At 36.3% G+C, this 13,814-nt stretch overlaps 1 protein-coding gene across 1 annotated transcript; it reads right to left on the bottom strand.

Moving 5' to 3' along the window:
* Positions 1-1,338: 1,338 nt before the first annotated feature.
* On the bottom strand, positions 1,339-6,748 carry LOC122036501 (uncharacterized protein At2g38710-like). Its single transcript, XM_042595836.1, has 5 exons — positions 6,446-6,748; positions 3,738-3,857; positions 2,240-2,354; positions 1,978-2,071; positions 1,339-1,685 (listed from the first exon to the last, which is right to left on the bottom strand). The coding sequence occupies exons 1-5, from the start codon at positions 6,547-6,549 to the stop codon at positions 1,483-1,485; spliced, it is 636 nt and encodes a 211-aa protein (XP_042451770.1). The 5' UTR covers positions 6,550-6,748; the 3' UTR covers positions 1,339-1,482.
* Between the last annotated feature and the right edge of the window lie 7,066 nt (positions 6,749-13,814).

Genomic DNA, 13,814 nt, shown 5'->3' on the forward strand with positions numbered 1-13,814 from the left:
ATCCTCAAGTTCCATATAGAACTTAAGATTTTTTTTTTGACTCTTTTTTATTTTAATGAAATAAATAATATCTTAAAGTGGTGATCACAAAGTTTTTCTGTCCTTTCCATAATCACCAAAGAAATTTTAACTTGTCCAATATCAACAGTTGTTGTGGAACTGACATTCAATGCTGACAGTAACATATTGGATAAATGACGATTGACATTACCTCCTGATTCGTTGGAAGTCAAAATATTACTCGACAATGGGACTAAAGCTGAAAAAAGAAATCAAGGAATGCAACTTACGAATGACAAAGTCAAAAAAAATATGATACTAAAGGAATAAATACTGCGGAAACGAAAAATAAAAGTGAGTAATAATACTAAGGTAAATACTAAGGTAAAAGGGTAAAAAATATAAGAGAACTATATGAAATTTGATTCCCTTCTATTCTAGGAGATATGTAGATAACTTAAATAAGTGTAAATTTTTTTATAAATTTATAATTTAATTTTTTATATAAGGAATTAACAGTGAACCGATAATTCTGATCCATAATCATCTTGACGATAAAGATCGACTTATTAAGAACTGTCAGTTTTGAATCTATGTCAAGTCTAATCATAAGCTCATCTCTTTTGACATCCCGAATTTGATAGTGCTTATCATCTAGAAGAAAATAAAAAGTGGAGTTAATCAAACTCTACATCGATCTCTAGTAAAAAGAGTCTTCATGAGCCATCGCATGCTCATTGAGAGATGTTCCGACTTGATCTAGTCAAACTCTACATCGATCTCACTGATCAAGCAACTAAGACAACGACAACAATAATAACAATTAGTCGCTAGAAAAATAACACAAATTGGTCTATTTATTGGAACACGGTACCGTATGACCTAATTATTCCACATTGTTCTTCGACAATATTTATATGAATTAAAAACTCGATCCAAACTACGGAACTAATCGTTGTAGTAGTATTCGATGAGGTGTGCCCAGTTGGATTAATATTTTAAGGTGGCAGATCCAAGTAGACCCCCACAAAATCACAAACCCATTGACCTTGTCGAGGAGGATGATGATGATGATTGAGTTTATCACTACTTTGCACTAATAAGGGTCATATTTCTTTCCTTGTCATTCAATAGTTGTTAACATGCGAAGGGTTTAGCCAATCAAATTAAAATATCAATAATACAACTTTTTTTTTAAAAAAAAACATATTGAATCACTAGTCTCGATCGAATTGATCCATCTGATGTGATTTTTAAATTTAATAAAATTCCTATCATTTTTTTCCTTACCTAATGAAATGGCTCTCACATCTCTTCTTGAGCTACACGCCTGCGATATAACAATAGATGTTAAGGATATATAATAAAGATCCCGCGGGTAGAAGTTAAACATGTTTGAGGGGGACAATTTGAATGGGGGAACACAAGCTGATTCCCCTCGAATCGAGTTTAATAATGTCGAATAATTGCATTGCGGGTGAATCAATGGGCAAGTTTAGTGCCGTTAATGGCAGGAGCAGCCCCTCTAGTGTCCTTCACATAGGAGGCATAGTCCCGGAAGTGCATGGTGTAAAGGGTGGACTGGTAGCGAGTCACACAAATTCGGCAGCGCAGCGTCTCACTTATCGCACCCTTGTAGCCTGCTTTTCGCATGAGCGAATCAATGGTTTCGATCTTAGTCCAACCTGTTCAAAAAAATAGAAAAGAAAGGAATGAAGCAAGGACAGTCAGTGAGGTATCAGGTCAAATTCAACCGATCAACCTGGCCGATTGGATAAAAGTCTTCCCTTAATGGTTCGGCTTATGAACCGTGTTTGCATTGCTATGTAGATATATGAACTCAAACAGAACCCTAATGGTGAGACTATCATGCACAAGTTTCAAATATTTGCGGTGATGAGGATTTTAACAATCTCTAGGGGAAAAGCTGTACAAAGAAGTCAATAGAGATGAACCGAGCAGGACATACAAACTAACCTTCATGGGCAGCTACCTCAGGTAGGTACGTAGCGCTGCGCCTCGTGTTGTAATCAGGGTCAGTAAATTCAATGATCAATCCATGTTTTTCAATCTGAGAGAATTAACAATCGTCTGAAATATTTTTGTTAAAAGCTGAAACCAAATCGTTACGACCATCACATAAAGAGGCTAGAATTATTAGCTCGAAAGAAACATATTTGGTATACAATGCAGGAATGTACTACAAAAGAGAAACCAGAATTAAAGCGAAGTGGCAAACCTCCCAATCAAGGTAGTTTGCAGCAGTTTCATAGTTGGTTAGTATAGACACTGTACATTGCAAATAGGGGAGTTCTTTAGCCTGAATGGGTGGGAAACGGCGATCCCTCAGAGCACTGTAAAATAATGATGATCACTAGCTATCTAGCGCCATAGAAAAACAAGTGAAATTGAAAAGGTTCCTGTACTGTGAGAAGCTACAAAAACTAATACGGCAAGCGCAAACTCGTAGGCAAAATGTTTAACCAATTCATTTAATAGAAATGAAACAAGGAATTTTCTGCTATCCGCATTGCGGACTCAGCAGAAAATATTTGCTGGCAGAGATCAGAATAACTGTCGAGAAAAAATTGATACTATTGAAATTGCAAACAGTTTTCATCAGAATGGATAACTATCTCTCTAAATGTTCATTGTTAGAATTGACTGACTGCCCATTTATCGAAACCTATATATTTATATTATGCAGGCTTCCCTTGCGTGCAAGATTGGATTAGTCCAAATCCAAATGTGAACTAGCATAAGAATATATATTTGTAAATGCTACATTACCATAATAGAATGCAAGATATACTAATTTTGATGCCGTGCTAAAGTATTGATCACCAAGAACACGTGTCACTAAATTCCATAATAGATTTGCACAATCTCTTGTATTTGATTGCTCAGAACTACAGGTTTTTACCAACAATTCTCAGTACATGCTAGTATTGATCAAAGGTAGCAAAATGGTTCGTCAAGTATTTCAAGTTTGAACGCCTACATTTTAAACCTTCTATGCTGACGATTTGTTTTCAACTTCTCATATTACAGATGTCTTTAGTTTAGTCCACCATGACAACACTTCTGTAACACGGAAATTTTGGTCCTTAATTCCTTATGTACATTAACCAGTATAATTGGTGCAATCAAAATTTTCTAGTTAATTAATTAATTATCATTTATCTTTGGATACATCAATCAAACCATTTGGGTTCTACTTCAGATTTATGATATGTAAAGCAGATAAATCAGTTGATATTAAATCAATCCATCACTTTCCATTTTTGTCCATTTTATTTGACAAAAAAAGCCTCTGATGCTTAAGTTTCTTTCTAGGACAGATTTGAGAAATCTGGTGGGTTAGTTCAGTCAACCATGTTAGAGATTTCCACAGATGAAATGGCTTGAATAAATGAAAACTTAAAACATGATGACAAGTACATTTCTATGAACAATTTATCTAATACGACTTTATTTAATAACAGAGAATGGATAAGCATCAACGATTTCATTCTTATAGCTAGTCAACAAGAAAAACAGAAGTTGAAAGTAGAGTCCCATTTCTATCAAATAATAATTAGTGATGTCAAAATAATTCATATCGAAAAATTGTAAATGTGAAAGTGGTTTAGGAATGATCAAGAATATATATGCTCATATCTGTATTTAACTGCGAATGCACCACTATAACCGATATAATGTCATTATCTCCAGGTTACAGAATAAAGTTGAAATACCTAGTTAATGCATAATCCCGAAAACCAGTGACTATGCCACGGGCTTCCAGAGTTCCAATACATCCACGCAAACGAGGTTCTGATCCATTCACTGCTTTCTTCCATGTAACAAACAATGGGCTGAAATGGTACAATTCTCAATATGAGTAGAAGATTACAAAGTCCTCTTGTTTAGCCCACAAATAGATGTGTATATAATAAAGATGCCTTAAGTTCATTGAGCAATAAAGGTAGCTGTTTACACACCATGAATAAAGTTAACAAAGGTGAGTTATTTTCTATAAACTTTCACCAGATTTATTGCACAGATGCCAGATTGTTAAGCTCAAATCCATAGGAAAAGCAAATGAAAGGAATGTCAAGCATAAAATACTACCAGATACCTCACAATTAATAGTATTGACCTCAGAATGTTGTTATGAATGTATTTTCATACTACATAATATGAAGTGGGTAGGTCACAGTAACGAAAGAATATGGAAAATATCTACAGGAGAAGGCATGTGAATAGAATGTATACATTTAACTGTCAGACGTAAAATAGAATAGCATAAATAATGCTAAAAGCCTAAGAGTAGCCTAGGGCCTAGAAAGAAATTATGAGGCATTCCCTCCAACAAAGCAGGGTGGTTTCAGCAAAAAAAAAAACATATAACTAGATAGCCATCAAAATTCAAAAGATGAATATTTAGTAAACCCACTGGACAAAATCAAACTTCGAGGCAACACCAAGAAGTCAATGTTCATAGAAATAACATTTTAGTATATACCAACAGGCAGTAAATCTTTGATAGGTCTATGTAGTTTTTAATCAACCCAACATTTTGAGGCTGAAAGCATACCATCAGAATTAAGTTGGATATTCAACAAGGTATACACAAGATTAAGCAATAATATCACTTTGCAACCAGTCATGTTAGTCCCGATTAAATGTGGTTAGCTGCATGGAATATCCCCCCATTGAAATCTATGCAAAGTTAACTCATTAATGCCAGTTATATTTAGTTCTTTAAAATAATTGTTAATTAGATTAAAGAATTTGTTTGGTGTCCCACTGCTCCTCACACCTTCAACTCTACCAATTCAACTAAACTATAGAATTTATTTGATGTCTTTGAAGACGTTCCATGTTTTATAAATTTATCTTCTTTTATCATTTATTGGAGCTTCACCTAGCTGCTCTAAACAGAAGCTTTCTTATTTTTTTCTAATAACCTTAACCATCATCATAGCATGTTCATCTCTGTTACATTATTTTTTGTGCGTGTGATGTTTCTTAAATGCCCCAAATTATGAGGAAAAAAGTGTAAAAAGTAGTAAATTAATTCTTTTAGCTTCCTTTTAGCCTTTGGGACAAGAAATTGTTCTCCATTTTAATCATCCAGTTTTTAACCTATTGGCAATACCTTTATCAATATCTTCTTCTTAAATAATAAATTCAAGAAATATAAAATGCTTAAGGGAATTTCCTATCCATCCATGTTAACTATTCTCTTACTTATTTTTCTTACTATTGAACTTACATTTGTATATTTGGTTTGAGCTCTTCTTCACTTGAAACCTTTGGTTATCAAGTTTTTCATTGCAATTCAAAATTCCAAGCTAATTCTATTTAAATTCTCAGCAATTAACACAATATTATAGACAAATAACATGTTCTGATAATATGGCTGCTATCCTCATCCCAATAATTTCTTACAATAGGAATTCTTTTGTTTTAAGGGGAAAAAGGAGAGACAAATCTGACAACTTACAGAGATTTTCAGTATCCTATCAAGATTATCATTTAGAATCCTCATTATGTGCAATGCAAAGTGACCATCCCCGACCAAAGAAGGAAAGGTGAACTCAGCACTTGAATTGAATGCCACAAAATAAGTTCATGAGATAATATCTTCAGATATTTTACAAATCTAATCATCAACAACCGATGTCTGTATCTAAAATTCAATAGTCACGCCACTAGCTCCTACAAAAGTTAGTTGACACAAAAGGCCAGTTCCTCTAATCATAACATTCAAAATCATTCGAGGAAAAAAAATCATGGAACTTATGCTTCAGCTGCTGTTGGTAATCTTAGTCTCCAAATTAAAAAGAAAGATGGAGGGAAAAAAATCTATCTGCTTATACACGTGAAGCTAAGGATTTTTTCAAGCTGTCCAAAAGAGGCTCCACTAAGGATTGAATTTCAAATGCTATAGAAATAAGCACCAGTGGGATAGCTTCCGATTGCTGTGTAAGATGGAAATAGTGGACCAAAATCTTAAAAATTGAGCAAATCAAAATATAATAGTGAAGGAGGGCTAACTAATTAGCTATAGAAACTATCCGATCATCCACGGTGAGAATTCTAAAATGATCTAAATTTATAAAACACAGAAAAGCCCTTAGTTTGACAATATAGTCAATATGAAAACCCAAATACGATCGACACAATTAATCATCTCGTCGCTTCATCAACACTGGGGGAAAGGAAACTAAAATCCCAAAAGAGAAACAACACAGTCTAGCGAAATCAATTCCAACAATCTAGGATACGCCTTCTCCTTCAACCAAACACCAAAATTACCCAAAATAACTGATCAGAGCAAGCAATTACTAAAACCCCCTCCGATCATGCAACAAAATCCGTCAGGATGCAAAGAGCATTGATCAAAACCCAATCTTAGATTCAAAAATACACGGAAAGGCAGGGCCAAGGTTCATACTGGTGGCCTTCCTCGAATTCCGGGGGCGGCACCTGCTCTCCGTTGTAGTGCGCGACGAGGGTGTCGAAGCAGTACACCGCCATTTCCTGATTGGCAGACATCATCTTGCGCGGGAAGCGAAGGGAACCTAACGCGGACAGTACGATCGGAGATCGAAAAAGGGATCCCGGATCGATCGGCTTCCCGATCCAGAAAGGAAGAACAGCGCCGCCCGCCGGCGGCGACTAGACAGAGAAAGCGGTTGCTTGCGGAAGAGGGTTTCGTCTGGAGGCCGATTCGATGCGTCGATTAAACAACCAAAATCAAAATATTTATCGATTTGGCAGAAAGATTCTTTTCAGTTAAAAATAGAAAAAATAAAATAAAATCTTTCTTTTTTTTCCTTTTATTTTTTAATGAAAAATCTCGTGCAATAAAATTAACATCCAAACTTTCAAAAAAAAAAAAATTGTATATTTTAACATTTTTGACAAATAATTTCCAATTTGAGTTTCTAAAATAACTCTTCCTTTTAGAGCAGTTCAGATCCTCTAAATCATTTTTTACAGTTCAGGGGATGATCCCTTGATATGGAATGGTGGGGATGAATGATCCCCACCTATTTTATAAATGGAGATCATTCATCCCACCAATCTAAACCAAGGGATCATCCCTAAACCATTTTTATTATAAATAACTACTAACCATTAATACAAATTACTAATTTAGACTATATCATAAACTACACTAACATCTTTAATTCTCAGGCGCTCTATTATGTCTTATAGACGGATCAAATTGAGTGGTGGGTGATTGGGCTCGAGCCGCATGGAGTGCGATGTTCGCTTGCGTCTCGGCTAGCTCACGCTGAGCCGCGTTGATCTCTCGCTGAAGCCTCGATATCACACCAACACTCCCGTACACCGGGTCTTGCACTCTCCAATACGCCTCTAGAGCGATGGCATCGGCCGCTTGCCTTCGTTGCTCGGCCGGAATTTGCTGTCCAATACGTTCGCGACTAATTAAGTTTTGTAGAAAAGCAAAGCACGCGAGTCCGGTGGCTCGAATCAATAAAACTACCTGTAGCATTCGAGCGACGTTGCTAGCCCCAAAGACGCGGTGGACGTATGCGAATCGCATGGGGTTCGTCGAGGGGAAAAAGGGAGCCAACGTGCAGTCTTCGCAACATCGCCTTCGAAGATATCTGCAAGCCGCGCATCTAGTGAAGTTAGACATGCTGCTTCCTCTGGATTCGAGTCTTCAGAGATCTAGCAAAGATCTGTGGAATCTTGCTGGTTAGATTTATGAGAATCATATCTCGTGTTAAAATCTAGCCTAGATTTATTTGGATGAAGCTCGTCCCTATTATGGAAAGTTCAACGGCTAGGAATATTATTTAAAAAGGTAGAAATGATAAAATGGCATGTGAAATTTAAGTTATAAGAAAATCTATCGCAAGATTATTTTTTCTATTTCTGGCTAAATTTGTAGATGGCATGAAGTGTTGTCGGCTTTGATGAAATTGCGTGCATTCATTGGAATTATATTCTACTAACGTTCTTTACATAATATGAGAGGGAATATAATTAACACTAATGACTTAAAAAAAAAAGAATATACTATTAACATTAAGTAAAGGTAAGCTAACATATTTTTCAGTTAATTTTTCATTAACATAAAAAATTAGTTACGAAAGTATAAAATAATGTGGGCTAATATTCATGGGATGAAAGAACACAAATTTTGTATAATTTAATTGCATTTTCAACAAAGATATATAAAACTCAGTTTGTTTTGTTTACATCACGATGAAATATTAGTACAGTGCATAATAAAGTTAATTTAGGATTGTCCCAAAAAACATATACATGAAAATAGATGTTTATTTCCATACATGATACGCGAAATTGGTAACCTCCACGTAGTACCAAAAAAGATTAATCTTTTGATCGAGATGGAAGCTGAGATCTAAAAATTGGTCAACCCAAACGAAGTGTCGATTGGGTCATCAGAGACCATCAGTCGATTGAACAACCTCGATCTCAAAAATCATGCTCCCTCACTACTTCACTCTGCCAATTCGAAAGATGTATGATTTACGGGGCTCTGTTCCCCCCTCCCTCCCTCCTCATTCCAATCAGACCTTTAATTTATTGGGCCCTGTTCTGCAGACTTGGTCATTTGCCGAATGGCTCGGCACGAGATTGATAGATCCGACTGCCCCATACCTTTGGATTATTTCCACTACTTCTGGCTTCGAAATCTCTTCTGAAGAAGAATGAGTGCGAAGATAGTACAATGCTCCAAGAGCATATGTTACCTGTCGTTTGCATTTTAATTAATAAAACAGTTAAAACTAAAATAAGAAGAATCTATTTATAAAACTGAAAATTTGGTGCGAAAATCGACATGTTTTCTCTAGTAAAACGGGCAATCTGTTGCCAAGAGGAACAAAATGTCGTCGCAGAAATGAAGCAATGACCACAACTGGAGGCTGTTCCCAATTTCCATGACTCGAAGTGATCAAAGGAACACCGTCGCATTGAATCATCACTGCTGCAGTTGCTGGATCTGCAAGGCAAACTATTTCTCTCAATACAAAGAAATTGTTGGACAATATAAACTATTTTGTCGGAGATTTTAAGGGACTTAGTTGAATTTAAAATTTATATGAAATTTAAATTTAACTTACAGTCGAAATGACCTGAGCAGATAATCTCAGGCTACCAACAGGGTCTGATTTCCGCAACGTACCAGAGTCGAGCGACATAGCAGGTCCGCAGAGCGGTAGAGCAGGTATGCAAAATGGCAGACCAGAGCGACAGACCAAGTCTGCAGAGCAAAAGAGCAGGGCAGGTTTGCAGAGCAGCAGACCAGAACGGCAAGACAAGTCTACAGAGCAGTAGGCCAGAATGGCATGGCAGGTCTACAAAGCGGCAGACTAGAACGGCAGGAGAGATATGCAGAGCGGCAGGGCAGAGCAGCAAACCAGCGCTGCAGTGCAGAAGACCAGAGTGGCAGGGCATGTCTGCAGAGCGGCAAACCAGAGCGGTAGAATAGATCTGCAGAGTGACAGACCAGAGCAGCAGTAGGTCTATAGAATGGAAGACCAGGTCTGCAGAGCAGAATGACCAGGTCTATATGAGCAGGTCGGCAGAAAGGAAGACCAAGTCTGAAGAGCAGAATGTCCAGGTCGGCAGAAAGGAAGACCAAGTCTGAAGAGCAGAATGTCCAGGTCTGCAGAAAGGAAGACCAGGTCTGCAGTGGGACAGACCAGACAGTAAGGTCGGGCGAAAATTCCGACCGGGCAAGCTGACCGAGGCCTGCGAGTAGCAGTTTCCTTGAAACAAATTCGCTCACCTCCGGCTGTGCTTCGAGATTTACTTGGGTTGTCTGTTTCCAGGATACAACGATGTTTTACTTGGTCGTTTCGATTCTGCATTAATCTTTCTTTAATGCATCCGTTACACAAGCAGCAAAAAGATATGTGGCAAAATATTGATTGTTCCGCTTGGGTAAATTTTTCCCCAATCGGTCGCGACCGCACACGAGTCAACTTGGTTCAATACAATCTAAGTCCTGAATTTGCACCCCCCTGTACATCCACACATGAGAGAGAACTTCTCCCCATGCATTTATTCACATCCTCAATATATATGATTCAATATAAACCAACAAAATCCCATGCACAATAGAACTACTTCTCTTCCTCCTCTTCTCCATTCACACTTTTTAAGATCTGAATGTTCAAATTGCTCACCGACAGAAGAGTTGCAGATCCCACCAATGCCAAATCCAATGTCTTTCATTTGGCTCTGTGATGCCGTCCAGGAATAGAAGGTACTATGACAAGTAAATGGGCACACATATTGTAAGTTTTCTCCATTGTACCTCTCAATTTTTATCCTATTATTGACATCTACATTTGTCTAAAAACACAAGTTAATGGTGAGTATCAGTTACAAACACATGCACAACTCATGACTTAAAAATACATACAATATAGAGTAGTATGTGAAAATAAGTAACGGTTTATCCTAAACTTATTACGGAATACAAGAAAATCAATCTTGCTATATGGTTACTCAACTTAGTTAATCAAAAATAAGAAAATTATGAGTAGTCCTCAATGAAACATATTGAAACAAATGTACATTCTAGCTATACGATTGAGAAACAACTTATATAGACAAATAACTTGAAATCAAAGAGAAATTGCCTTCATTTGTTGTCCTCTGGAACATGGAAAGATGATTTTGAATGAGCAAGATATTACAATTGGGTTAGCATCATTAATGAACCACGCCAAGTAAAGAGCTATGCCATGCAACTACAACTTTGCTATGTCTAGGGCAGGGACGGAGTCAGGAAATTCATATTCTTGCACTAGAAATCCTAAATGTCAGTATCTCTTTCCGACCCTCTTGTTGATCTATTTGTTGACAAAGATACAACATTATGGTGCAAGCAAGAGCTAAGTAAGACAGAGCGATGTTGTTTGTCGTTTACAAAATTAGATATTTACTTAGAATTTAAGATCGTTCATTTTAACAAGCCGACATTTTAGACCTGGTCAATTTGTGATATGTTTCTATACACATTTGTAATGGTTGGCATGAGGAATGACACATAATTGAAGTTATCAGAGAGACAGCCTCCCATTCTCGATTCCTCGCCATTACAAATTTATATAAAAGCAAATACACAAATTGGCTACGCTAAAAACGATTTTAAATTTTGAATAAATATCTAATCTTGTAAATAACAAATAGTATCATTTTGTCTTACCCAGCGATTACACCACCATGTCCTATCTTTGTGATAGGATATATCTTTTCCTTTTATAAGATAAGGTAGACTTTTTTTTTGAAAATATATTTTTAGTTTAGGTTTTTATTTTTTTTAAAAAAAAAGGTAGTATAAATGCTTATTTAAAGAGAAGTTATATAATTTTGGACGATAAATAATTATTTTTAGTTAATCAATTTCACTTAATTAGTGGATATTGATGCCCTCGAAGTGATCATCCTATCCCCCTTTTTATTTTTTTTCTATCAATTTTTTCACATGATAGGTTGCAGACTCCTATCAACTTGGTATCAGAGCCAAGTTAAATTCATCATTGCCCTATAGTATCAAGTATCAACTTCTTCAACACCTCAAGCCGCATCTACCAACAAGCGCATGGTCTTAACCTGACTTCAAGAGAAGAAAATCCACATGACGACTGGAGGATCTCAACCTAACGCCAAATGGACTTTGAAATTTGAAGCTAAGCATTAGACAAGAATGGATAAATTTGAAAAAACTGTGGCATCATTAGTTACAATAGTACAAGAATTGAAGGACCGTTTAGAGGTGGATTCCAACTCAAACATACTAATCAAAAGGGAAACAAATCAGCAGTCTCGACAACGAGAATATGACTATAGAGCGAACTCAAATGAAGATCGAGAGCACAACCTTCCATGTATAAAGGTAGAATTTCCTCGCTTGGAGAAAAACCATATGATTGGATGGATTTCAAGGGCTGAAAAATATTTTCATTTCCACAACACATCGGACTATGTAAAGGTAGAATTAGCATCTATAAATCTTGAAAGCGACGCATCCAATGGTATGACTGGCTTGAAACATGCCACCTCCAAAATGGGAGGATTTGAAAGAAGAACTCTTCAATCGATTTGGTCCCTCCGGTTATAAAAATGTTGATGGAGAATTGACCAAAATTTAACAAACTACAACCGTACTAGAGTACCAAGGACGATTCGACCGACTCTCTAATCAAACTCGTGATTGGTCAGAAAAGCAATTACTAGGCACTTTTATTAAAGGACTTCGCCTTGATATACAATGAGAAATAAAAATGAATCAACCCCGCACCATGAAGGCTGCCTTATCCTCTGCACAACTACAAGAAGAGAAGATTAATGAGGAAGGAAGAAGAAATAACAAGGTAATTCGTTAAAACACAACACATTATTCAACACCCCGTAGATTGACAAAAAAAGAGACCAAGGAAAAAATGGCACAAGGATTATCCTGACATTGCGATGAAAAGTGGCGTCGTGGTCATCAATGCAAGCAAAAAAGGATACTGATGATTGAACCAATAGAGAACTATGAGGAAGAATATTATTTCAATGAAGCTGAAACATAAGATAATATCAACAAAATACAAAATAACTCTATGACAATATTAGTTCATGTTTTAGAAGGACTACAAACTCTATAAACGATGAAGGTAAAATGATTCATTAAAAAATAACCAGTGATTATACTTATAGATTTAGGAAGCACTAACAATTTTCTAGACTCAATCTTGGCAAGAAGGCTTAAACAAAAATAGAGTAAGCATCTATATTTGATGTTAAGGTGGCAGATGGATGATCGCCTACAAGTCCAGGAAACTGCGATAATATTAAAATTTTCTTACCAAATTATGAATTAATCACAGATCTCTTTCTTCTACCCCTAGATGGATGTGATGTTGTACTTGGAGCACAATAGTTGAGAACATTAGAAGTCATAATATGGAATTTCTCTCAACTAATAATACGCTTCCAAAATCAAGGAAAAGAAGTTTGCATCAGAAGCAAGAAACAAGATACTATCACATCAATCGGTAGTTATTAGGTAGAGTGATTATTAAAGAAAGATTGCTCCATTTTTCTCATGCAACTCTCCATCAAAAAAGATCCTAAAGGTACATCACATATCCCCCAAGAATTAGAGGCACTTCTTTCAAAATTTTCTATGATATTTGTTGAGCCAAAGGGACTTCCTCTATCACGTTCACATGATCATTGTATACCTCTAATATCGGGGAGTGCATCAGTAAATGTTAGGCCGTATCGCTACCCTTACATATAGAAGGAGGAAATTGAGAAGATTGTACAAGAGATGCTTCAAGCTGGTATCGTTGTATCGTTAGCCCAAGTGTAAGTCCATATTCTTCTCCATTATTGCTTGTGCGAAAGAAACACGAAAGTTGGCTAATGTGTGTAGATTACCGGACACTCAATAAAATTATAGTAAAAGACAAGTACCACATCTCCATCATTGATGAATTACTTGATGAATTAGGAGGTTCCTCATTCTTCTCAAAGTTGGATCTTCGCTCAGGCTTTCATCAGATAAGAATCCATCAGCCAGACATTCTGAAAATAACATTTTGGACTCATGATGATCATTATGAATTTTTAGTTATGTCATTCGGTTTAACTAATGCACCTTCTACATTCCAAAGTTTGGTGAACGATATCTTCAGACCTTATCTTTGTAAGTTTGTTTTGATTTTCTTTGATGTCATCATTGTTTATAGTTCATCGTTCGAAAATCATTTGCATCACCTTTATAAAGTACTCACTCTTTTGCGTGAGCATTCTCT

The sequence above is a fragment of the Zingiber officinale genome, unplaced genomic scaffold (assembly GCF_018446385.1).
Source record: "Zingiber officinale cultivar Zhangliang unplaced genomic scaffold, Zo_v1.1 ctg167, whole genome shotgun sequence".
Lineage (NCBI taxonomy): Eukaryota > Viridiplantae > Streptophyta > Magnoliopsida > Zingiberales > Zingiberaceae > Zingiber > Zingiber officinale.